Here is a 26,891-nt window from a genome sequence, read left to right as displayed (position 1 = left end):
CGCCAGAGGTTCGATACTCAACGCGAAGAGGAGAGGGGAAAGGGGGCATCCCTGCCTCGTCCCTCGAGAGTGAGGGAAGGGGGCAGACCGATGTCCGTTAATCATCACCCTCGAGCTAGGGCAACTATAATTAGCCCTAATCATGGAGATGACCTGGCGTGAAAAACCGAAAGCAGATAGGGTGCGAAACAGGAATCCCCAATCGACCCGATCGAACGCTTTTTCCGCATCCGATCCCACCAGCACTGCCGGAATGCGGAACCTTTCAGCCTTCTCTATCAAATGCAGTACCCGTCGCAAATTGTCATGCGTTTGCCGACCCTTTATGAACCCGGATTGGTCTGGATGTACCAGAGCCGGCATCGGGTCCTGAAGCCTGCGGGCGATGATAGAGGAATACAGCTTAGCATCCACATTAAGGAGTGCTATCGGGTGGTATGATGCGCACTTGGAGGGATCCTTCCCTTGCTTGGGAATCACGGTTATCATGGCCTCGGCCATGGATCCAGTGGTCGTACCGGAGATCGCCATTTCATTAAAAAGCGAGACCAGGTAGTCCACCAGCTCCGTCGCGAATGATTGATAAAAAAGGGCCGTGTAGCCATCGGGGCCGGGAGCTTTATTAGGTTTCAGAGCCTTAATGGCGTCTAGCACCTCCTCTCTCGAAAAGGGAGCCGCAAGCTGCTCGTTCCACCCATCAGAGACCTGCGGTATGGGGAGGTCTGCCAGAAACGTGTCCTGCTGCACACCATCCAGGGAATCACCTGCATACAGTGCGGCATAAAACCGGCCAAAAATATCCGCCTTGTCGCAGTCTCTATGCTGCAGAGAGCCTCCCGGATCCTGGATCCCTACAATGTACTCTCTCTCTCTCTCTCTCTCTCTCTCTCTTTTTTCCCGAAGTTGACGGGCCAAGTGTCTACCCACCTTGTTCCCCTGTGAGTAAGACGCGCGGCGCAAGCGCAGGAGGGTGAACTCAGCCCGATTGGTGTAATGGGCCCTCAATTTCCCTCTTACAGCTGTCAGAGGTCTACGGGTTGCACGTGACGGATTCAATTTATGTGCCCTTTCTAAGTTGGCAAGTTCCGCCTCTAGGTCCTCCCGTTCCTTTCTCCGTAGTTTATTGAGGTTGGCGTTAAGTCCTATGCAGGTGCCCCTCAGCGAGGCTTTGCAGGCGTCCCATGTATTGTACACTGAAGTGTCCGCCGTGGGGTTGAGGGCCAGGAACTCCCTAATAGCCACCCTAAGCGCCTTACATGAGGTATCATCCCTAATAAGTGCCGCCGGGAAATACCATTTCCGGAAGCCGTCCCCTTTCATCGACCACTGCACCATAAGGACCAGGAGACTATGATCGGAGACCGAGAGCGGAAAAACCCTAGAATCACGGACATCTCCCCTAAGTGCTTGGCTCAAAAAAATGTGATCTATACGGGAGTATGTTTGGTGGACGTGGGAGAAGAATGTGTAATCTCGGGACTGGGTATGCACAGTGCACTAGCCATCTATCAACCCCAATTCACCCATCCGATCTTTGGAATCAACAGAGAAGGTTCCGGAGTCCGCCCTTTGGGCTCGAGAGCTGTCCAAGGCCTTGTCCCACACCATATTAAAATCACCCATTAGAAACAAATGTCCCTCCACAAATTCACCGATCTTATCCAACAGGTTCTGAAGAAAGACATTCTGCTGGGCGTTGGGAGCATACATCACCACAAACGTACACAAACGGCCGTACAATAGTCCCTTAACCATCAGCCATCTACCCTCCTTATCACAACTGACCCCCATAGGCTGAAATTGGAGGGACGCCCTAAAAAGAAGAGCCACCCCCCTGTGCTTCGTATGGGCAGAAGATCTATAGATAAGAGGAAACTGTCTGTGGCGGAGCCTAAGTTCATCCTTGCGCGCCAGGTGGGTCTCCTGAAGTCCCACCACATCTAAATGATGATCCAGAAGGTATTTCCAGATCTTTTGGCGTTTCTGCGGAGAGTTAAGACCCTTCACGTTCCACGTGCCAATGCTAAGAGGCATGAGGAAGGTCCAGACCCCACCGCTTCACAATCACCAGAGCATCCTGCTTCCTCCTCTCCCTCACCCCAGACATCCAAACCCCCCCTCTCACTCCCAGCCCCCTACACACGCATTCAGCCAGCCGCACAATACCAAACACCCACCGGTTGCCACCACCTTCCCCCCCTCCCCCAACCTCACCCCAACAACCTCCCACCCGGATCCCCCCCCCCCCCCATACCGCCACCACCCCCCTCTCCCAACCAGCAACCCTCCGAACAAATCAAACTCAACAGACCTAGAAAGGAGAATCCGAGGGGACCCCCTCTAGTTGGGCTCGGGCCAAAGACCCAGGACAAAAACAAACAGAGTCCCGAAAGAAACATACCCTGACGGAAACTCCCCTGGGGGTGTGGACGGGGACCAAACATCGGATCTCCCAAGGCCGAAGTGCGGGGTGTCTTCTCGAAAAAGTACATACAGAACCCCGGTACCTGAATGTGCGTGCCCCTCCGGCACCAAGGTGAGCTGCCCGAAGATCAGGCCGCCCCAGATCTCTGCTGCGACGGCGTGGCAGAGGCCACTGACGCCGCTGCACTCCCACGCTCCTGCAGGCTAGTCGTGTGGTCAGGCCTCCTGCGGCTCACCTCCGGTCCCACTCTGTGCCAAGACGAGGAACAGTGTCGTCTCCGTGGTGAAGGACTGCGATGTTCCGGCGCCGGGGTCTCCGCCTCAATCCCCAGGAGTGCCTTCGCTTCCCGGAGAGATCGAATCTGTGCCAGTCTATTCTGCCAACGGAAGACTATGCGGAAGGGGTGGCCCCACGAGTAGGAGATGTTGTGCTCTCTCAAATACGCAGTGACCGGTCGAAACTCGCGCCTCTTCTCGTGCGTCGAAGCGGCTAAGTCCTGATAAAGCTGAGGGCGATGGTCCCGGAATTGCAGGGAGGGAATGTCCCGCGCCTTCCTGAGGATTCGTTCCTTGAGTTGGAAATCGTGCACACACACAAGTATGTCAGGGGGAGGGCCCCCATTTCGCCTGGGCAGCCCCACTCTATGGACTCTATCCATTCTGATGTCCTGCATAAATCTTCCTTGTCTAGAATCTGAAGAAAGAGCACCTGCACATATCCCCTGAGATCTCCCGCTTCGCCATCCCAAGGGACCGCTCGAATGCGGATGTTATTCCGGCGGGAACGATTCTCCAGATCCTCAGCGTGGGCCTGCAGATCTGTGTTCTGTTCCATGAGCCGGAGCACGTCCTGCTGTAGCAGGTGGACATCATTGGCCATGCTGAGGTCATGGTCTTCCAGAGTGGCCACTCTCTCCCCAAGACCGTCGACATCCCTCCGCACCTCGCGGAGATCCGAAGTTAGCTGGGTCCGGAGCTCGGCAATATCATCTTTGATGGAGGCGAAGAGTTCCTTCATGAAGGCCTTAGTAGCCGGTGCCTCATCGTCAGACCTCCCCGGAGACGCGCTAGGGCCGGGGGAGGCCGGGGGCTGGGAGCCCTTAGTTGACCCATCCTTGCCAGGCTTCCCCTTGCGTAGGGAGGTGGCCATCGTTGTCGCAGTCCACCACCGGTGGCAGGTCAAAAGATCGGTGTACAGGGGAGCAGAGTTCACCAGAGCCTGCCGTTAGAACCAGGCGGAGACACCGCCCAACAATCTCCAGCCGTCCCCCGGCGCCCCAATGTCAAAGATGAATCAGGTGTCTCTAGCCTGTAGAACTCGATGCCCCAGCACACAGGAATTGCACCCCAGGAAGGCAGGCGCGTGGCGACGTGGTAACAGCAATCCTGCCGGAGGTCTCAATGCCAGCCAGGCCTCCCGGGCGTGTGAGCCGATCGAAGCGCACCTTCCACGTGACGCTGGTCCGCCGCTAGACCCGGTCGAGGGAAAGCCGCCCTCTGGGCACAACCTTTCTCTAGGAGTCCTGGCCACCAGGGAGACCCTCAAGGGGCCCCAAAGCCTCACCAGCTTGTCACAGCGGCACGTCACCGGATCCCCGGTCGGTCTGCGTACCTGCAGCCTTCTCCGTCACTGTCCTGTAGCAGGGCTCACCGCCGATGGGCCGAGCGCTCGCACTGCCCTGTTCCTCCTCTCAGCCACCAACAGCCATGCCAAGCCGATCAAGCACACTCTGGTCCAAGCAGGGGCCTCTGAACGTTCCACCCCGTGACCGCCTCTGCTCACCACTGCAGGGGCCAATCGTCGTCCCAGCTGCCGTGCACTGTCCAGGCTGCTGCGCGGAGGGACGGATCCCAGAAGCAGCGCAGACCGACTCGCGAACCAGGCCTCAGTCCCCGGCCTCAATTAGTCCGCCGGCCGCGCCGTAGGGCTCGCCGCCCGCGGGCGATAGGCTCCGCCCCCTCCCGGAGCTCAAGGCCACGGCTCCAACCGGGTCCGTCCTCGCTGCCGCCTGGCCCCTGCAGCGTCCCGCGGCAAGAACTAGGCGCCTCCGATCACCACCGCTCGCTGAGTACCACCAGAGCTCCTCGCAGCTCCGCCCGGCGCTGCAGCTCACAGCGCCGCACAGGTCTCGAGGATCGCCGCCAGCTCCGATCCCACGAGTTTGCTCCAATCCCACGACCTCGGGCACTAGGAGCGTCGGAACTCACTCCGCCGCCAGCCACCGCTCACTGAAGGCTCCGGAGCGACCTATAGCCCAGAGGAGCTCCTGGGGTCAACGCTGGACAAGGCTATGTAAGGCCCGGCGCCGGAGGGGACAAGAAGCACGTCCTACTCCGTCGCCATCTTGGCCACGCCCCCATCTGGTGACTTTTAATGACGTACATTGAGGTATAGTGTCTTCACGAGTGGGTGTGTCTAGTTTATAGGTGTCGCGGCATATACCCGTGTTTCTATATAAGAAATAAATGTTTTCGCAGTCCCAGTCTCCGAGCCAGTTTTGATTTCGCTCAAATATCCCCGTCTTCCGGCTCTGTACTGTCCCAAGTCGTGCGCTGGTTTCCTGACACTTACAGCCCGGGTTGTCACAACAGGATACCTCCCTGCCCCAAACGCCCATTTACCTGCATTTTGAGGAGTCTGGCGCCAGCCACTTCAAGCTCTAGCCAAAGGAGGGGCCCGGACTCAGCTCAAGGTCCCCTTTGACCCTCGAGCCCATAACGAGCCGAGCTTTAATGTAGCTGCAGCCTGCCACCAACGCTATATCCTGTATGTGTATACGTACGCATTTATTTTTATGGGGAATGTTTAGGTGGCATGAAATGGGTTTAATTCCTTGGAAGCGGAAGCTTCTTTGGCTCATACTGGAAGCAGTGGAATATTCCACGAATGCTCTTTTAGATCCTATGACTCTTTAGAAAATGTATTTCAAAATGGGCTTAAACAAATTCTTGAGCGAAGACCCTCCCACCCCATACTCTCCTAAAATAAATGTGGTTTACTCCCTTCAAGCACTGGAATTCAGGGCAATGTTAAACCCTGTCACTTTCAAAGGTACTATACACCACTGATGAGCAGAAGTGGTGGGGGAACAGAAAGGGCAGTCTACGAGCAGGGAGGGCAGTAGGCAACAGAAGAGTTTTGGCAATGAAATTAAATCAATGACAAACCTTTCAACTGATACACTTGTTTAGATTTTACAAGTGGATACGCCCACCGCACTCCCATCCTACCTGTCATTCTTTTCAATTTATATTCAAAATCGAGTCCTGCAACCTGGGTTGCATCAATAATTTGGTTGACAGGGGTTCAGTCAGTGACCCTAGTGTGCGGATGTGAATGAAGAAGGCAGTTATGAGGAGAGTGCAAGAAGGACTTCTCACACCACCAAGCACAGAACCCTGGTTTAGAAAAGTCTCCCCCAGCATCACTCAGCGCCACCACAGCACCACTCAGCATCACCACATCATCACTCAGCGCTACCCCAGCATCACTCAGCACCACCCCATTATCACTCAGCACCACCACAGCACCACTCAGCACCACCCCAGCATCACTCAGCGCCTCCACAGCATCACTCGGCGCCTCCACAGCATCACTCGGCGCCTCCACAGCATCACTCGGCGCCTCCACAGCATCACTCGGCGCCTCCACAGCATCACTCGGCGCCTCCACAGCATCACTCGGCGCCTCCACAGCATCACTCGGCGCCTCCACAGCATCACTCGGCGCCTCCACAGCATCACTCGGCGCCTCCACAGCATCACTCACGGCCTCCACAGCATCACTCACGGCCTCCACAGCATCACTCACGGCCTCCACAGCATCACTCACGGCCTCCACAGCATCACTCACGGCCTCCACAGCATCACTCAGCGCCTCCACAGCATCACTCAGCGCCTCCACAGCATCACTCAGCGCCTCCACAGCATCACTCAGCGCCTCCACAGCATCACTCAGCGCCTCTACAGCATCACTCAGCGCCTCCACAGCATCACTCAGCGCCTCCACAGCATCACACAGCATCACTCAGCGCCTCCACAGCATCACTCAGCGCCTCCACAGCATCACACAGCATCACTCAGCGCCTCCACAGCATCACTCAGCGCCTCCACAGCATCACTCACGGCCTCCACAGCATCACTCACGGCCTCCACAGCATCACTCACGGCCTCCACAGCATCACTCACGGCCTCCACAGCATCACTCACGGCCTCCACAGCATCACTCACGGCCTCCACAGCATCACTCACGGCCTCCACAGCATCACTCACGGCCTCCACAGCATCACTCACGGCCTCCACAGCATCACTCACGGCCTCCACAGCATCACTCACGGCCTCCACAGCATCACTCACGGCCTCCACAGCATCACTCACGGCCTCCACAGCATCACTCACGGCCTCCACAGCATCACTCACGGCCTCCACAGCATCACTCACGGCCTCCACAGCATCACTCAGGACCACCACAACATCACTATGCGCTACCACAGCATCTCTGAACGCCACAGCATCACTCGTCGCCACCACAACATCACTCCGGGCCATTACAGCATCAATCTGTGCAACCATTCAACAACAACTGGTTCTAATATGTTCTCTCAATGTTTCAAGCTTTATTACAAATGTCACAAAAAGATGTTAATATTTCACTTCTGTTCTTGCATTTTCGTCACAATAAAATACACTGAACATAATCTTTACAAAAGCTATTTACAAATGTTAAGCTATTGCCATTATAAATTACAATCACTTTTATTTAAGTATTAATTATTTAAAAAAATTAAAAGCCATTGTTATTTGTAATATCAATACATCTAAGTCATGTAAATACAACACATGTTGCATTACAAATGCCATAGGTGTCACATTTGCGAAAGTTATAACTATTGGCATTGTAAATGACAAAGCTATTAATTTAGCTATTTTCAAAACCAACACATAAATAAAAAAAATTTCATTTACAAGACCAATAGCTCAAACTTTCCTAATGCGAGACCTATTGCATTGCAAATGCTTGTCTTATTTGTTTGTGTTCTAGTTCTCTTGCAGAACTGCTTTAAATTTGAATTTTTCATGATCAGAGCACATTTTTGGATTATTGTATTGTCTTTTAAAATGTGTTCTTTAATTTGCTTTTGAAGCACTCTGCTTCTTAGCAGGGGAATATTTCTGCCAGGCCATGGCAGCTCTTCTAACTCTCCCTTTAAGGAGCACAATTCTAAAGTGTACACTTTGCAACTTTTATTGCTTTTTTCTCGACTCACTATTTCGTGGACATGTTCGTCAATTATATTGCTCTGTCATTTTTTATAGGTTGTGCTTTACGTTATGCTCCGTAGGACATTCTGCTAGATGTATTTTTTGCCTGCCATTAGTTACATATTTCACCGTTTTGTATCTGAGAGATTTTCCACCTCTAGGATTTTTAAGGGACTGTCTAAAAACAATCAGCTTATGTCATACCAGCCGATCATTTGATCCCTTGTATCCCCAATACCTTGAAAATGTATGATAGAAGCCACGCTAATTATTGTCCTGAACTGTATGTGGGTTCTCTTTTGTGTTGCTGAAATCCATTGTTGATGAAGTCCCACAGCCGCTCCTGAGGCTCTGGACCGGGTCTAGTTGTTACATGTTAGGAAAATAGGTCCCGTTGACCCTTAAGGAGAGGGTGCAGCTGTGTGTCTCCACCTCATTTAGCTATACAGTCTACTGCTTTTTTCAGACCTGTTTGAGTGTATGTGTACACTACTGTCAATGATTAATGAAAATTCTGAACCTGACGTCTGGGAATAATTCAAGCGTATGAATCTATGAGAGATTCAGTGCTTGCGAAGTGTAGCTACAGGTAAATGTGTTTCTTCCTCCACCAGTGTCCTTGCTGTACTTCTGCATGTGGCCCTTACTGCTCCTTCCAGTCTTTGCTTCCCTCATGTATTCCTGTGTTTGAGCTTTCTGCTCTTATTTGTCTCACCCTGGCTGTCCCTTCTGTATTACTTGCTGCTCCCTTTAGGACATGTTCTTATGTCCCACCTTGCTGGTGTCTTCCAGACTGACGTGGCCAATACAGAGAAGGTGGTGAAGGCTTTTATCCAGATCACGTCTGTCTTCAAGGACGACAGTGCTGTGAAATCGGCTGTGTATGAAACTGCAGGTAACGTGTATATGTCCTGTCTGTGCCCATGTCTTATGTGCTCTCGATCTGCATCCCGACAGTTTGATGGTGGAGAATGAGTTGTCCAGGAAATTCATGCTTTGGTCACAACCTTTCCCCCTTTTTGCTCTGAGAGGTTTGCTGTGTCAAACAGTATTCTGTGGTGATGCCTTCTGTTCTTTCATTGTTATATAGCACTGTTGCCAGTGTCTCAACATTGTGCTACAAGAAATATCAAAAGAAAATGTTGCATGGAACGATATGTCCCCGTATCATTTTCTTGGATTTGGGGAAATTGATTATGACATAGTTGAGTGATTTCGATCATTGAATTTTTCTAGTTAGCTGAGCAAGTATGTTTTTTGCCATTTAATTTGGTTATTTTATTTTACTTAAAAATGCAGTTTGTGGAGATTTCATTCTGCCTTTCTGATTTCAGCTTGAAGTACTGGGATGTGGGTGTGTATCTCTTGTAGGGTTTGAAGATCAGTTTTTTTTTTTTAAATGAGGTATTTTGCAATAGGTGAGACGCTGAGTTTTATGGTTTGCCCTGCATCCATTGGGTTTGTTAATAGCCAATGTTGTCTTCTCTTTGATGTCTTAATGGATCAAAAAACTAGCAAGTTTTTTTTTATGTTTAAGATCTGATTGTTTCTTTATGCTATGCTTGCTCATCTTTAATTGTATTCAAATCGATTTTCTATGTGGGAATTTTTTACATGTTTCTCTTTTATTTAAGAAGTGTTTCCTTAAGTCAATTGATGGCCTTGATGGCTATCAATGACTAACCGGATGTTGAGGAGATCGATTATAGTGTCAAAGCTATTTAATAAAGACAGAATGATGGAAAACTGTAGAAGTCTAGTGTTGGAGAACTGACATAGTCCTGCATATGTATGATATGTAGATCCACTTTTGCAGATACAGATGCCTAAATGCAAGACGCTAAAACCAATACATAAATTAACCTCTGTCACCTGACATCCAATGTCATGTGATTTCTGTGCACTAACTTCGAAGGGGCAGTTGCTGTTATTTGCCATTGCTTGCACTCAGATCAACACTAGCAGACAATTAAGACTTCCCTGGTCTAAGCTCTGCAGCATTATAGCTGTTTAATGGGAACGTTTAGATATTGCATCTGGCAGTTTGAGATTCTGCGCTGTGCCATCAACTGAAGCCACATTCTGGAATTAATGATATTTTTAATCTATCTCTAAAGTTGTTTAAATGTACATTTCTGATAGATACATCTGCCAGTGGATTCCTCACCTTGTGAATATCCCCCTTGTGTCAGCAACATTCGGAAATTCTTTTGTAGCTTCGCGCCGACGTGGACGACGTCATAGAGGCACGGCATCGCACGCGACTCCGCTGACGTGACCAACACTACAATAGGCCCACGCCGGCATGATGACATCAGTTCCCCTTTTTCCGCGTCGTCGACGCTAACGGTTTCGGGGAATCTCAGTAGCTATTTAGTGACTTTGTTGCCTTTATCTTCGCCACAATGTCGACAAAGAAGACCGGTTTCAATCCCTGCAGGGAGTGCGGGAAAATGGTGTCCATCACGGACCTGCACGAGGAGTGCATATGGTGTTTAAGCTCTGACCATGATGTGGATCGATGTTCATCTTGTCGGAAGATGAACCCGAAGGCCCTGCGGGAAAGAGAGACCAAACTTCTGGTGGCGAAACTGATGGGTGACAAGGGAAGAAAATCTTCGAGATCTCGTTCGAGAAGGTCGAGGTCGAGATCGAAGTCAAGATCCAGATCTCGAGAGGAGTCTTCTTCGAAGTCCGCTTCAGACCATGCTTCGAAGTCGAAGAGGAGACATAAGAAGAAGAGACATGAGTCCCGGTGTCATTCCGGTAAGGAGTCGGTCTCGAGGTCGAGGTCACCGAAGAAGGTACGTTCCAAGGTGGTCACGATGGATGTCTCGGATCAGGAAGGTGAGGCTTCGCCTTCGGAGTCGCAAGTTCAGTCGCCGACTCGGGCTTCGAATCCGTCTCCGGCACCGTCCCCAGCCCGAGATGAGGAAGAAGTTCATGTGGATGAGGATTCTGCGCCTGTCGAAGAGCCGAATCCGAACCCTCCACAAGACCAGCCTGAGGGTCTTCAGCCACCTTTCCCAGCCCCAGGCCAGGACCCATCAGCGTTTCTAAACGCTATGTATGGTGTCTTTTCAAGGGCGTGGTACCCCTCTGGCGCACCTTCGGGTCCCATGGGTCCTCTGGCCTTCAATTTAGGAGTCCCTCACTCCTATGCTCCGGCTCCATTCATGCCGTTAATGCCGGCTCCGACACCCCCATGGCAATACCCGGCTCCGCCGAGGCCGTCGTCGACGGCGGTACCGGCGTCGCCCGCTCCAGATCGACCTCGAGGGCAACCAACTGGACCATCGGATTCGATACCGACTTCGGTTCCGGCTCCGTCGGAGTCGTTGGTGGATCCGGCGGCGAGGCATGTTAAGGAGAGGTCCAGGAGGGAGGCACAGCGCCTTATGGAGGAGCGCAGATATATGGAGTCACATCCTGATATGGAGGAAGGTGAACTGGAGGATGACTGTTTTGAGGATCTAGCTGATGCTAGTGGCCTGGATTTTTCTCCAGAGTGGGAGTTACCATCCGGTTCTGATGTGCCTTCAAAGGACGTCCAGCCTCATCATGTGGTGATGAGGAAGGCAGCGGAACTTCTGCAATTGACTTTACCTACAGTGGAGTTTAAGTCCAATCTTCTAACGGAAATTTTACATTCGCCCAGCTCTGTGGTGGAACCATTGCTTCCGTTAAATGAGACCTTAACGGAGCCTATTATGGAGGTATGGAAAAAGCCACTATCCACACCGGCGGTTTCCAAGAGTGTGGCGAGAAGGTACAGGGTTGCGCCTGAAGAGCCTGCTTTTCTGACGTCCCATCCTTCTCCTGAGAGTCTGGTCATACAAGTAGCCTTTTCCAAAAAGACTGCGAGTGCGTTTCCTCAGGTGCCTGGTGATAAGGATGCCAAAAAGCAAGATCAGGTGGCTAAAAAGATCTTCTGCGAGTATGGCGTTGAAGTCAACTAATGCCACTTGCCTTATGGGGAGGTATGTACATGCCCTTATGGATACAATGCGTTCTTTGTCTCCTAAGATTCCTGATGACAGCAGGAAGGATTTGAGGAGGTGTTATCAGACGCACAGGCAGCGGCACGTCAAGTAATACAAAGTGGACTGGCACTGCAGGCTCGGTGGCATGTATCATGGGCACTGCGGTTGCCACAAGGAGATCAGCTTGGCTGAAATCTTCGGACTTTTCAGCAGATGTTCAAGCTGCTTTGCTGGATCTGCCGTTCGATGGATCTGGTCTCTTTGGCAAAAAGGCTGATACAGCCTTAGAATGATTTAAAGACAGCAGGGCTACTGCCAAATCTTTAGGGCTTCAAATCAGAGGTTCTACAGCCAAGAGGTTCAGAGGGTTAGGACGCTCTTCCTTTCGCAACTATCGGCAAGGTCAGCAGCAGCAGCAGCAGAACCCCTTGTACAGGTCTTATAGGGGAAAACAAAGGGCTTGGCCTCGAGGTCGTCAAGCCTCTTCCTCCTCTACCTCCTCCAACCCCCCAGCCACAGAAAAGCAGCCCTAAATCCGCCATTCAGGATCATGTGGGTCCGGTGGGGGGTCGGCTTACCTACTTTCTACGGGATTGGGAATCGGTTACATCAGATCTTTGGGTTCTCAAGCTCGTAGAAAATGGGTATGCCCTTCCCTTTCGGGAATTCCCTCCCAATTACCCTCCTTGCCAAGGTTTTTGCACAGAGGAACATCTGTTACTTCTACAGGAGGAAGTGCTGACACTGTTAAGAAAGGGTGCGATAGAGGTGGTCCCAGAGCAGGAAAGGGGTCAGGGATGCTACTCCTGGTATTTTCTGATGCCCAAAAAGGATGGCAGGCTTCGTCCAATCCTGGATCTCAGGATCTTGAATCTCTATCTGAAACAAGAGAAATTCAAGATGCTCACCCTTGCACAGGTTCTTCAAGCGCTGCTGGAAGAAGACTGGATGGTGTCGCTCGACTTGCAGGATGCGTATTTCCACATCCCAATCCTGAAGTCGCACAAGAAGTATCTCCGTTTTACAGTGGGATCGCAACACTATCAGTTTGCGGTCCTTCCTTTTGGAATTACGTCTGCGCCTCGAGTCTTCACCAAGGTGATGGCGGTGGTGGCAGCACATCTCAGAAGGTCGGGGATTCCAGTTTTCCCCTATTTGTACGACTGGCTGATCAAGGCAAAGTCGTCAGAGAAGGTGCTCCAGCATCTGCAGGAGACAACTCAGTTGTTGTACCGGTTGGGTTTTTCGATAAATGTACCCAAGTCTCACCTGGTGCCCTCCCAGCGCAACCTGTTCATAGGTGCTGTACTGGACACAACTGTATGTTGTGCATTCCCTCCACCTCAAAGGATTCGCGACATACAGGAAATTATTCCTTTATTCTCAATGGAGCGGTCGTTCCAGTCCTGAAGGTCCTTCGCCTGCTCGGTCTGATGGCTTCCTGCATTCTGTTGGTCAACCATGCACGCTGGCTCATGAGGGCGCTCCAGTGGTGCCTCCGCAGGCAGTGGTATCAACACAACGGAGATCTCAGGGAGTCGGTGAGGATCTCCAGAGAAACTGCGGCGGTTCTGTCTTGGTGGAGTGTGGAAGGCAATCTGTCTCAGGGAAAGCCTTTTAATCTACCTCCTCCGGTGGCCACAGTGATAACGGATGCATCCACTCTAGGTTGGGGTGCTCATCTGGGGGATCTGGAGGTCAAGGGTCTTTGGTCTCCAGAAGAAAGGTTGCTTCACATCAACCTTCTGGAATTGCGGGCGATACGTTTGGCGCTCAAGGCCTTCCTCCCTTCCCTTCGCGGTCTGTCGGTGCAAGTCCTGACGGACAACACGACCGCGATGTGGTATATCAACAAGCAGGGAGGAATGGGGTCGCAGTGTCTCTGCAGGGAGGCTCTGCGCCTCTGGTCCTGGGTTCAGGACCACCAGATTTGTCTGATGGCAAATCATCTGGCCGGAGTTCTGAACGTGCAAGCAGACGGTCTCAGTCGGCAGTTCTCGGCCGACCACGAGTGGAGGCTTCACCCGGAGGTGGTTCGTCACGTCTTTCGGACGTGGGGGGACTCCTCAGGTGGACCTGTTCGCCACTCGCGAGAATGCGCACTGCGCGTCATTCTGCAGCCTCCAGTTTCCGATGCAGGGAGCCTTGGGGGACGCGTTTCAGTTGAGTTGGGACTCGCAACTCCTTTACGCGTTTCCTCCCATACCTTTGATTCCTCAGGTTCTGAGGAAGATTCGCCAAGACCGGGCCCAAGTTACATTGGTCGCCCCGGATTGGCCAAGAAGGGTGTGGTACACGGATCTTCTCCACCTCTCCTCTTGCCCGCCGCTCCGGCTCCCGTTCAGGGCAGATCTCCTCTCTCAAATGGAGGGGCAGGTTCTACACCCCCACCTCCAAACATTACACCTTCATGCTTGGAGATTGAACGGGGCAACCTGAACTCTTTTTCTCTCCCACACGATGTGGTGGATGTCATATTATCAGCTGGGCGTGACTCCACTAAGTCCATTTATTCTTACAGATGGACTAAATTTGTCTCTTGGTGTGGGGAGAAATCTGTTGACCCTTTGAAAGCCAATTTATCTGATATACTACAGTTTGCTCTTTCTTTGGCACAGCAAGGATTTGCTGTTGCTACGGTGAAGGGCTATCTTTCGGCATTGTCGGCATTTCTCTGTTTGCCGGACCAGCCGTCTCTTTTCAAATCTCCTCTGGTTTTGTGATATCTGAAGGGCCTCACAAATAGGTTTCCTCCTACTCCTTTTATTGTTCCTCAGTGGGATTTAAATCTTGTATTAACCTACTTGATGGGTTCTCCCTTCGAACCCTTGCACAAGTGTCCCATGAGACTTTTGTCTTTTAAGACAGTCTTCCTGGTTGCGATCACCTCGGCAAGGAGGGTAAGTGAGCTTCAAGCTCTTAGTTCCAAGCCCCCGTTCTTGACCATTCATGCTGATCGAATGGTTCTTAGGACCAGGGCTGCTTTTCTCCCTAAGGTGGTGTCTCCCTTCCACCTAGGTCAATCTGTTACCCTTCCTACCTTTTATCCTCACCCTTCCAAGGAGGAGGAGAGGCTACACGGTCTGGACCCCAAGAGGGTGGTGAGTTTTTATATTGATAGAACTAAAGACTATCGAATGGTTGACCAGCTCTTCGTTGGGTTTGCTGGCTGCAAGAAAGGAAGAGCGGTACATAAAAGGACTCTTTCAAGATGGATCATCCTCTGTATAAAGATCTGCTACTCTTTGGCCGGTAAGGATCCTCCAGAGGGTATAAGAGCTCACTCTACTAGAGCTAAGTCTTCGACTTCTGCACTTTCAAGAGGTGTGCCGGTTGAGGACATTTGTAGAGCGGCGACTTGGGCCTCCCTCCACACTTTTGCTTGGACACTGAGGTGAGGAGGGACGGCCACTTTGCGCGCTCTGTCCTCCAGGATTTTCTGGTGTAGAGAAGTGGACACCCTCCTCCAGGAGTGGGGACTGCTGTGGGACTCTATTCACAAGGTGAGGAATCCACTGGCAGATGTATCTATCGGAAGAACAATTCTGATAGATACATCTGCCAGTGGATTCCTCACCTTGTGAGTATCCCCCTGCGTCAGCAATGTTCGGAAAACTCTTTTGTAGCACGCCGGCGTGGACGACGTCACAGGAGCACGGCATCGCGCACGACTCTAGCTGACGTCACCGACTCCTTATTAGGCCTACGTCGGCGTGATGACATCAGTTCCCTTTTTTCCGCGTCGTCGACGCTAACGGTTTTTTGGGATCTTTAGTGTTGTGGATAGTAACTTTGTTGCAATTTCTCTATTATTGTGTCTTTCTCGAGCCACTGTCTTTCGCCGAAGATGTCGTCGAAGAAGACAGGTTTTAAGCAGTGCGGATCTTGTGCCAGGATGATGTCCATAACCGATCCGCATGATGATTGCTTGTGGTGTCTGGGCTCGGACCACGATGTCCTCACTGACCCACCCGCCTCCCCGTTGTCCACTCTTCTATACCAGAGTCACTGTAATGTATTTATTTTATTGTCAAGGAGTTGTTTATTTCAAATGTTTTATTGCATTTGCTTCACACTGTGTTTTACCTTGATATTTGTACTGCGTATACTGTGTATATGTCTACTGTCATTGGTCCGTCCGTGTGCCTCGAAGGCACGGAAAAAAGGGCGGAACTGATGTCATCATGCCGGCGTGGGCCTTCTTGTAGTGTCGGTGACGTCAGCGGAGTCGCGTGCGATACCGTGCCTCTATGACCACGTCCACGTCGGCGCGAAGCTACAAAAGAATTTCCGAATGTTGCTGACGCAAGGGGGATATTCACAAGGTGAGGAATCCACAGGCAGATACTGTATCTACCAGAAAAAGTGTTACCGAAGGTAAGTAACTTGTTCTTTTTAAGCACAGTCCTTAAATACCAATTGTGTTCACGGAATACAGTGAGAAATAGAGTAACCCATCATCACACCAGTTGGCCAAGTGAGGAAGCTGGGATTCACATCTTGGTTGCTCGTTGCAAAACAAGCAACTTTGATAGTATCCCATTTCTCCTCCGGCATCACCAGTCTGTTGGGTTATAGCCATTCTTCATTCTGTACTCAAAGTTATGAGCTTAACTATCTCTTCTACCACAAATGATCAAATTGTGAGCCACTTTGCTTCTAAACTTCTCATTGCAGATGCTTTGATGTCAAAAGCCTTTCACAGCACCACCTTCCAGCCTCATTTCTTCGTCACCAGCCTCCTGATACATATGGGGCTACTCAAGGTAAGAACGGCCAACAGTTTTGCCCATTTTACATCTTTAGTGGTTTTCATTTGATTGTCCCTCACAGTGCTAGGTTGGTTCTCCTCCCATGTAGGTGGGGCAACAGGCTCTGCACATATATCCTATAAAATGCACACAGCAGGCTCAATTTGGCAACTAGATGGCTCACTTGGGCTAGAGGGTTGAGCACTATGGGGGATGCAGAGTAGCTCCTGTCTCATAAAGATGCACTGAAGGCAGACATTTGTATTCAAATAATTATATACCCTTTTAACCCACATATTCTGTAGTTGAAGATCTATTAAAAGATTTGCATGCCGGCAGTGACTAGAGTACAGTATTTGCAAGAGGATGTTCCTGCTAGGTTTATGATGTTTCCCTGTGTTTCGTGCACAATTTCCAACTGTGTGTCTGTGTAGCCGCAGATTCCATAACCTAGAATTATCCCCAGGCGTGAGACTGGATTTGGAAAATGTTTTACCACAGCATCTCTGCGCGCCGGGGGACGGCACCACGTGACTCCGCCCTGACGTTGTCCGCGTACGTGACGTCAGCGAGGTCAGATAAGTCCCACCCCGAAGCGCTGACATCAGTTTCCTTCTTTTCTGCGTGCAACGCGGATCTGGAATGAGTTCCCTTGACCTGTTTTCAGGCCTTCTTTTAACACCTTTGCGTTGGGAACAGCGTGAAAATGCCTTCGGGTTTCAAGACGATTACCCTCACCCTATTTGTATGTGGAGTTTGGGCGTGAACCATGATTCTACGGACTGCGACGCTTGTCAGCATCTCAAGCCGAAGTCCCGCCGGGAGCGCTGGACGAAATTGCTTCCGGCCTGCTTGTCCAGATCGATCTAGTCACCGCATCTGTCCCCTACCTCTGAAGGGTCCAGAAACCACTGATTCCGGCTGCGGCATGGTCCTTCACCGAGGCCCCACGGGCTTCGCTCGCCTGCCGGTAAGTCCTGCAGCATGTCACCGAGGTCTTGTCCTCGTTCTGTAGAGGGCGCGGGTTTCTCTTGGAACGTGCGCCCTCGTCCGTCGCCACCCTATCTGCTGTTTCCTACCTTTGGGGTGACTAGGGCCCAAATGGAGGCCTATGCTACAGCTCTGCAGGCTTCTTTGAGCCCCCCGTCCCCGAGTCCCCCTCGGTCCTCAGGGCAGGCGGCTGTCTTATCGGCAGTCGAGCCGACTCCTTTCCGGCACGGCTGCTTTCCTTCCCAGCCCTGGTGGCGTTGTGGGTGGATGCCGGGACCCGGGCGCCTCCCCGAGTCCCTCTCGGTCCTCTGCGTGGGCGGCTGCCTCGTCGGAGGTTAAGTTCTCTGGCTCTCCGCCACCATGTTTGGTTGCGGGATAGCTTCTTTCTGGAGAATATTAGGGAGCGTCTTCTTGACCTGCCTTTTGATGGGATTCTTTTATTTAACACCCACGCGGACTCTGCCATTCAACGACTCCTTGCAGGGCTCCGTCCTCCTCCCCCTCCGTAAGCTTCGGCTTGTCGGTCCTCGGGTGCCTTATGGAAGGCGTTTATCCCACCTTTCTCTTTGGGCCTAGTGTTTTGGTTGGCCCGTCTGTGTATTCTGTGTGGCTTGGAATGCCTTCAGGGTCCTTAAGTTGGCCCCTCTGTACTGTCGGCTGCTGGTACAGCCCTTAACCTTTTGTGGTGTGTGTGTTTTTTGGCTGTTGGTGGAGCCATATAGCTCCTCAGGTTGGACCATCTGTGTAATTTTTGGCTGATTGGTAAGCTGCCTGTGGTGCTACCCACAGGTCCTTTATGTTCTTAACTTCTGCTGTGGGTTATTTTCCTTAGGAGGTGTTCCCAAGTTTTGTTTTGGGACGTGTCATACCCTAGGTGGGGTACTTGTAGCTATTGTATAGCTCTGTCCTAAGCTGGGTGGGTGTGGATACCTTCTCGCGTTCCTCGCCTGTCCTGGCATCACTGTATATCGCTTGCTGTGGTCTTTTTTTCTTCCGTCTTAGTGCAGCTGCAAAGCGCCAGGTTCTGTTCTGCTCAGTATCCAATGGTTTTCCTATCCTTCATCTACAGGGCCTGCCTGTCGTGCCTTTTGTCCCTCTTCAACCTCTGGATCGCCAGACCGACTTTTGTCATGCCATCTACGGCGTTGTGTCATGGTGTTCCACCTTGTTCCAGACGTTTCGGCCTGGTCCTCTGCCTTGTGTTCAAGGGGGGCTAGGATACTCCTGGTGTTCTCCTGTGTTCTGGTTGACCGCTTTAGGTCTGTACTACAGATTTGTCCTCTTTATCTTCTGGCCGGTCCCGCTTCGTTTTGTGGGTCGGGTTGTGCCACTGGAACGGTCCTTCTCTCGGGCTTGTTCTGGGGTTCCCTTGCCTCTGCCTTAGTCTTGCGTTTGGCTTGGTTGGGCACACTACTTCAGAATATTTACCGGCTGCGCACGCCTGGTCGTTATGGTCCACTTCCGTGGGCTTCCGAATGTACCGTGTGCTCCTGTCCCTTGCTCTACTGGAGCTTTGCGCGACTGTGTCTCCCTTCTCACATCTGCGCTTTTTGGCTGTTGGGCCGTTCCTGCCTCGCCCGCTGCCTCTGGGCTGATGCCAGTTCAGCTGTCCCCTTAGCTGTGTGTGTGTTCCCCTGTGGCGGGCTCTGACTCAGTTTCCACCTCTTCTCTTGGATTTTGCGGGTCACCCCTTTCTTCCTTTGGTACTCTCGGTGCCGTTCGTCCCTCCGTGGTCTCTGGCGGACGCCCTTTGCCCCTCGGGTAGGCTTGTGGAATCCTGGCCTTCCCTTCTCTTTGTTCTTACTTACTTCTGCTTGGTGGGGGCTGGGCCGTCCTCCCTGTTCCCATGACACATTCCCTGTTGGGGCTCTGTGTTCTTCCAAGCTGGTGAGGTTCTCTCGCAGCCCCCCCCCCCAACCCCTGGGTATGGCCAGGGTATCTATTCTACATTAAGGAATCTGCGGCTAGTAGTCTCCATCAGCTGTACAAGTTACGTTTGGTAACAATGTATCTGGTAGAGACGATTCTAGCCACAGATTCCTTCACAGCCCGCCCTTCCTCTCCGTTCTACGAGGACCTTCAGCTTGGTCCTCTGCACTCGCCTCCCTCCAGGTGGCTTGTCTTCTGCAAGTGCCCTCTTTCACTTCCTCCCTGACAGGGTGCTTCGTTCTGTTTATTTGTTCCACTCTTTCTTTTCTGGTAACTGGATGGTAGGTTCATGTGTACCTCTGCTTCCCAACACCTGGTTATTCCATTGTGGGGCCTACTCGTAATCTTCTCTCTTTTTCATTGCTTGGGGTTTCTGACTCCTCTGTGGTCCTCTGGGTTGGGGTCTTTTGGCTGTGCCTCAGCCTGTAGCTCTTTACAGGCGATACGACACTCCTTGATGGTGTTGTTTTGGGTTACCTTGTCGTTACTCATCTGTTCCGGACTTGTGGCTCCTTCTCTGTTATAGATTGTGGTTGCAGACTTTCTGTTGTCTGCCAGGACATTTTTCACATGTTTGTCTGCTTCCAGGGAGGATATCGCCTTCGCTTTGCAGGGTTGCTCCTCGGAGCGGTGCTCTGCTCTTTTCCTTCCATGACGTTCGGTGACACAGTGCCTGGCACTGTACCTAATGGAATTCTGCAATTTTTTAGCTTTGACAACCAAAAGTTCTCATCGTGACATCGAGAATAATTCAAGCATGTGGATCAATTAAAGAGCCGATGAAGAAGAATATATATTTAAAGCTGTATTCCCAGATACTGCACATTTGATTGAAATGTTCTACTCCTTATGAATACTGAACAGAACCCCAGGACAGAGAATAGATACCAACTGAGTCAGTCGGCTGAAAAGCTTGAACCAAGCACCGCTGATAAGACAAAACAACTAAATGTACAAGTTACCTATCTTCGGTAAAGATGTATCTGGTAGAGATGATTCTAGCCGCAGATTCCTTAACGTAGAATTATCCCCAGGCGTGAGACTGGATCCGGAATTTTTTTTGCCACAGCTTTGCGCACCGGGGGACGGCACCACATGACTCCGTCCTGACGTTGTCCGCGTAGGTGACATCAGCGAGGTCACATAAGTCCTACCCCGACGCGCTGACATCAGTTTTCTTCCAATTTTTCCGCGCCACAACGCAGAGCCATCACACAAAACTGTGAGAATATGGGAACAGTGTGCGAAAAAATCCGTGAAACAGAAAGGGAAGAAGTGAATGGTGAGGAACAACACCATTACAACAATTGACATTGAAAATAATTGGAAAAACATTCATAGACCATAATTAGCCCATCCACCTCACTATGTAACAATCAGGTGGCAAAGCTTAGGGTTTGCAGGAAGCTGGCTTTTTATGTGGTAGTGCCAATGTAAGGGCACACTATGCAAAAAGTACAGACAACCCTTATTGTTTTGCAAGGCTTAAATTAATAATCCCAAGTGCTCCGTTTATGGTAGTGTGGTTGAACAGCTTAGGCTCCTCAGAGGGTAGTGTTAGACGTTAATGTACACACATAGTCTATAAATTAGACCCACACCCAAGAAGAAACTTGAGACCACTTTAGATTAATAATACAGATTTCGATATAATTTTTGACGCCAAGATCATCAGAATCCGGTAAGTACTTTCAGGGTTATATATTTTTGTAATATTCGAAAAACTACTGTCAAATAGCGGATTTGAGGTATGTGTCTCGAGTCCTGTAAGGATAAGTTACTTTCCTGTAATCCTAGTTCTCTTCCAGGGGTATCCTCATCAAAGTCATAAGCACTGAATATTCCCGCCCATGTGCGGGACCCCGGAAACAATATAAAAATATATATGTAAACAACACATATATCTAGCTCCACATATATGTATGTACATATATTATTTTTTCTCATACCAATGCAGCCCCAAAAAGAGGCTAACACGATGTAAAACCTTGTACATGTACTGCAATTATAAAGGAAAGAAAGAACACATTAAATCAAATATCTTTTGAATTTTGTGTTTTAATGAGTAAAACCACTCATAACTCCTGAAAATTGCATAAAAAGACATTGTTAGTGTCAGGCTGCATTGAAAGCAATAACATAGAAAATGAAAGCATTTTCAACAAAAACTGGCACTGTGCCTTTAAGGCAGCCCTGAACCCAGGCTTCCCATCATGCCTCAGGGGTGACAGTTAGGTCAGTTGTTCTTTGCATAACCCTGATGTCGGGGCTAAACGCAAACCTGAAAACGTACAGCTCTCATTTACCTGGGGAGGCGGGTGGGTTGCTTATGACTTTGATGACGATACCCCTGGAAGAGAACTAGGATTACAGGTAAGTAACTTATCCTTCTCTTCCAGGGGATCCTCATCAATAGTCATAAGCACTGAATAGAATAGCAAGCCCAACAACTACCTGCAGGTAAATGAGAAGTACATCTTCTACCTTAAAAGACCCAACATCACAGCCTAGACTGGCTGTTAAACAGATTCCGCAAGGAGGATTGGCCTACTTGGGTATCTGCTCTCGTGTCAGAATCAAGACAATAATGTCTGGTAAATGTATGGACGGACCGCCAGGTCGCCGCCTTACAGATCTCAGACATGGGCACATTATTGAGAAAAGCCGCAGTCGCAGCTCTTCCTCTGGTGGAATGCGCCTTGGGAGAAAACCCCAGGGGTTTTTGCGCTAGCTGGTAGGCAAGTTTAATACATGAAACGATCCATCTGGAAATGGAACGTTTTGAGGCAGCATGGCCTGTCCTGATCGATCCATAGTTAACGAAAAGATGATCAGAATGACAAATCACTTTAGACCTGTCAAGATAGAATTTTAAAACCCTTTTCAGGTCTAGAGAATGCAGAGCCCTCTCAGCTGGAGTAGAGGGGTTGGGAAAAAAAGTGGGCAGTGAAATGATCTGATTTACATGAAAATCTACCACCACTTTAGGCAGAAAAGATGGATGCGTCCGTAGCACCACCCTATTCAAATGGAACACCGTATAGGGTTCTGATGCACAGAGGGCTTGAATCTCGCTCACTCTGCGAGCTGACGTGATAGCCACCAAAAAAGCCGCTTTCCATGAAAGATGTTGTAAAGTAGCTTTGTGAATGGGTTCAAAAGGAGGACCCATTAACTTTGATAGCACCAAGTTCAACTCCCAGGGTGGAGAAGGAGGACGCACTGGAGGGTATACTTTTTTAACCCTTGCAGGAAGTCCTTGACAGATGCTAGCTGGAAAAAAGAGGTTTGAGAAGGCGACCGCCTATAAGCCGTTATGGCCGCTAGGTGCACCTTGATGGAATTACATTGTAAACCTGCTTTAACCAGATATAACCAATAAGGAAGAACTGCTTCTTCTTGACATTTGATCGGATTATGAGTATTCTGTATACACCACATATAGAATCTCTTCCACTTGCATGCATACGAATGTCTGGTGGAAGGACGCCTTGCCTCTTTCAGAATGAACATGCAGTCCTCTGGCAATCCTAGATGGCCGTATTGGATGACCTCAGGAGCCATGCTGCCAAGCTCAGTGACGGAAGGTTGGGATGGAAGATCCTCCCGTCCATCTTGGACAACAGGTCCGGCCTGCATGGCAGCCTCTTGTGAGGAGTCACTGACAGATGGAGCAGGTCCGTGTACCACCACTGCCTCGGCCATTCGGGAGCAATCAGAATCATTGTTGTGCACGAGTGTTAGCTTGCTCACCACCTTCGGAATCAACGGGAGAGGTGGAAACGCGTACACAAATTCGTTTGACCAGTCGATCAAAAGAGCATTCCCTCTCGAGCCTGGCCGGTGGAACCTGGAGGCGAAGCTTCGGCATTTGGCGTTTTGGTCGTCCGCGAACAAGTCTATGGAGGGACGACCCCAGGATTGAAAAAGTTCCTCCACCACTTCGTCGTGAAGAACCCAGTCTTCTTTGTCGTCGAAATGCCGGCTTAGAGCGTCTGCCCTCACGTTTTGTTCTCCTGGAAGGTGAACCGCCGTGACAGATAGCTCTCGAGCCAGAAGCCAATGCCAGATCCTCTGCGCTTCCACTGACAATGTCCGGGAGCGGGTCCCCCCCCTGCTTGTTCAAGTAGTACATCGTGGTGGTGTTGTCCGTCTGTACTAGCACAGATGCCTCTTGGATTGAGGGGAGGAACGCTTTGAGAGCTAGGTGTACTGCTCTCAGCTCCAGCATGTTGATATGGTAAGTGCTTTCCTTGTGTGACCACTGACCTTGAACCTGCAGGGGGCCCATGTGCGCTCTCCAGCCCAGAAGGGAAGCGTCCGTGATCAGTGTTTGTGCAGGGGGAGGTTGGTGGAACAGGACTCCCACCTGCATATTCTGAGCTTTTGTCCACCATGGAATAGAAGCTCGAGCTGCGTCTGAGATAGTGATGTGATCGTCCCAGCGAGCCGATTGCTGATCCCACTTGTCCTCCAGATCCTGCTGAAGAGGACGCATTCGAAGTCTGGTGTTCGGGACCAGGAAGATGCAAGACGCCATCGACCCTAGCAGGGAGGCAATCCTGCGCACTTTCTGAGTCTTGCCGCGAAGAATCAGTTGACATTTCTGGGAGATTGAGGATTGTCTCTCCTCCGAAGGAAACACTTTTCCTGCTTCGGAGTCTAGCAGAGCTCCAAGGAAGTGGATCCTCTGGGTGGGCTGAATGACTGACTTTCCGAAGTTGACATGTAGCCCTAGTCTCTGGCAGAGCTGTGTACAAGTCCGGAACTGATTCCTTACGTTGACTGGGGAAGGACCTTTCACCAGCCAATCGTCCAAGTATGGATACACGAAGACCCCTCTGCGACGAAGAGCAGCTGCTACCACCGCAACACACTTCGTGAACACCCGAGGGGCCGACTTCAACCCAAACGGCAGGACTTTGAACTGATAGTGGGAGGTCCCCACCCTGAACCGAAGAAATCTTCTGTGACTGGGGTGTATTGGGACATGGAAATAAGCATCTTGAAGGTCCAGCGAACACATCCAATCTCCCTTCCTGAGATGTGGATATATTTGGTGAAGCGCCAAGATGCGGAATCTTTCCTTCTTGACATGCAGATTTAGCGTTCGCAAGTCCAGGATGGGCCTGGATTCTGCCTTCTGTCCTTTTTTCTTGACCAGAAAATAACGGGAGTACACTCCTTTTCCCCTCTGAGATACCGGAACTCTCTCGATAGCGGACTTTTCGAGTAGAGTGGTGACTTCTTTTTGCAGTAGGTGCAGCTGATGATTTGATGTAGACATCGGGGGAACTGGTGAAGGCAGACCACTGAAACGAAGACAGTACCCATTCTGAAGCATAGACAACACCCATCTGTCTTTTGTGATGCTTTGCCACTCTTTCAAATGCTTTGTCAGGCTTCCCCCCACTGGAGTGGTCCACGGCGCTGGGGGAATAGACGACTCATTGCTTGGCTTGAGCCTTGCCGGTGTTGTTGCCTTGGCGTTGATTATTTCCCTTGTAATTACGCTTGCCTTTATACTGGGACTTTTGCTGCCCCTGCTGATCTTGGCTCTTCTGCCAGTTCGGGGTTTGAACCCGCTGCTTTGTAGAGCCCTTGTTGAAGTAGCGAAATTTCTTCTTGAACTCTTTCTTTTTCTCAAGACCCACCGCCTTGAGAGTTTCCAGCTCTGCCTTCATGCGCTGCATTTCCTCGTCTGCACTTGTGCCAAACAATGAAGCACCTGAAAAAGGTAAGTTCAATACACGTGCTTGGGCTTCTGGTTTTAAAGCCGTTAGGCGCAACCATGATGATCTTCTTGCTGTTACCCCATGAGCATACCCATGAGCTGCTAGGGTAGCTCCATCCGCTGCGGCACTTATCACCTGGTTGGAGACTTGACTGCCTTCCAGGATGATTTCCTCAAAGTCCTTACGGTCCTCTGCTGGGAGTTTCTCCACAAAACGTTGCAGAGAATCCCACAGGGAGCGGTCATAACGCCCCAGGAGGGCTTCCGCATTGGCAACCTTGAGAAAAGACGCTGATGTATTGCAGACCCGCCTTCCCCACGAGTCTCGCATCTTACTGTCCTTATCCGGAGGAACAGTGGAGGATGAGGCACCTGTTATGTTATGTTATGTTATGTTATGTTAGAGATTGTTTATATAGCGCCTATCACCGCCGGTCTCTAAGCGCTTAACAGAAGAACATAACACACTGGTCCCCCAAACTCTTCGCTGTTCCACCACTTAAACTAGAGTCAGTGCCTTTCTGAATAAATGGGTTTTCAGTTTTTTTCTAAAGGGTAGTAGCTGTGATTCTTCCTTCAGAAAGGCCGGGAGCTCATTCCACAGTTGCGGGAGAAGCACAGACAGGGCCCTACCTCCCCTGGTTTTTAGTTTGAACCTGGGTTGGGTCAAATTGAAAGTTTTTCCTGAGCGCAGAGGTCTGCCAGGAACATACCTCTTCAGACGTTGCTTAATGTACTCTGGGGCTTTCCCAAAGAGTGCCTTATGGGCCACACAGAGACATTTGAACTGAACTCGAAATTTCACTGGTAGCCAGTGCAGCTTCTGAAGCAGGGGAGTTGCGTACGAGTTTCTGGGCAGGGAGTAGATCAGCCTTGCTGCGTCGCTCTGTACCACCTGCAGCTTCCTCAAAAGCTTCTGTGGCAGGCCGAGATATAAGGCGTTGCCATAGTCAAGTCTCGAGATGACTGTGGCAGATACGATCGATTGCAGGGTGGAGGCTGATAAGATGGGGACTAGCTTTCGTAATTGCCTCAACACACCTATGCAAACGCCAACCACAGCTGAAACTTGAGGGGCCATCGAGAGGTCCGCGTCGATCCTCAGCCCCAGGCTTTTTACCACTAACCCAGGAGAAGGAGTGGTTCCTAACTCTGGGGGCCAATACAGGTCACTCCAGGGATTCTCCCGGTTACTGATCACCAGCACCTCCGTTTTATCAGCATTCACTTTCAACAGATTGTTAGTCATCCAGTTGACCGTGAAGCTGAGCAGGTTCCTCACTGATTCCTGGGCCTCTTTAGTGTCTTCCAGCTGAACCAATAGCTGGGTATCGTCTGCGTAATTGAAGATTTCGCAGTTCCTACGCATGAGCGCCTCCACCAACGGTTGTAGATAGATATTGAAAAGCAAGGGGGATAGAGCCGACCCCTGGGGCACCCCCCAAGTCACATCACTGATCCCAGACAACTGGTCTCCCAGCTGCACCCTCTGAGTTCGTCCTGACAGGAAGGATTCCAGCCACTTAAACACCTGGCCTGTGATCCCCAACTTCGCGATACGGTCCAGGAAGATGGTGTGGCTGACCGTATCAAAAGCCGCCGATAAGTCTAAGAGAATCAGGGCGCATGGCTGTTTATTGTCTGCCCTGACTCTCAGCTCATCGGCGACCGAGGCCATGACTAGTTCTGTACTGTGTTGGGGCCGAAACCCAGCCTGCCTGGCATGAAGGAGATGGTGTTCCTCCAGATGACAGGCTAATGTGCCCAGGACGTGTTTTTCTAGGATCTTGCTCAGGAATGGTAGCTGTGAGATAGGCC

At 50.7% G+C, this 26,891-nt stretch overlaps 1 protein-coding gene across 1 annotated transcript in view; it reads left to right on the top strand.

Annotated features, from left to right (window-relative positions):
• RANGAP1 (Ran GTPase activating protein 1) overlaps window positions 1–26,891 on the top strand; it is a 430,024-nt gene that overhangs the window by 334,970 nt on the left and 68,163 nt on the right. Inside the window, exons 13-14 of the mRNA XM_078683025.1 lie at window positions 8,479–8,581; window positions 16,347–16,435. Of these exons, the coding sequence (XP_078539151.1) occupies window positions 8,479–8,581; window positions 16,347–16,435 (192 nt within the window). The remainder of the gene's footprint in view (window positions 1–8,478; window positions 8,582–16,346; window positions 16,436–26,891) is intronic.

Source organism: Lissotriton helveticus, chromosome 1_1 (genome assembly GCF_964261635.1).
Source record: "Lissotriton helveticus chromosome 1_1, aLisHel1.1, whole genome shotgun sequence".
NCBI classification, from domain to species: domain Eukaryota; kingdom Metazoa; phylum Chordata; class Amphibia; order Caudata; family Salamandridae; genus Lissotriton; species Lissotriton helveticus.
This window is presented reverse-complemented; position numbering and strand designations above follow the sequence as displayed.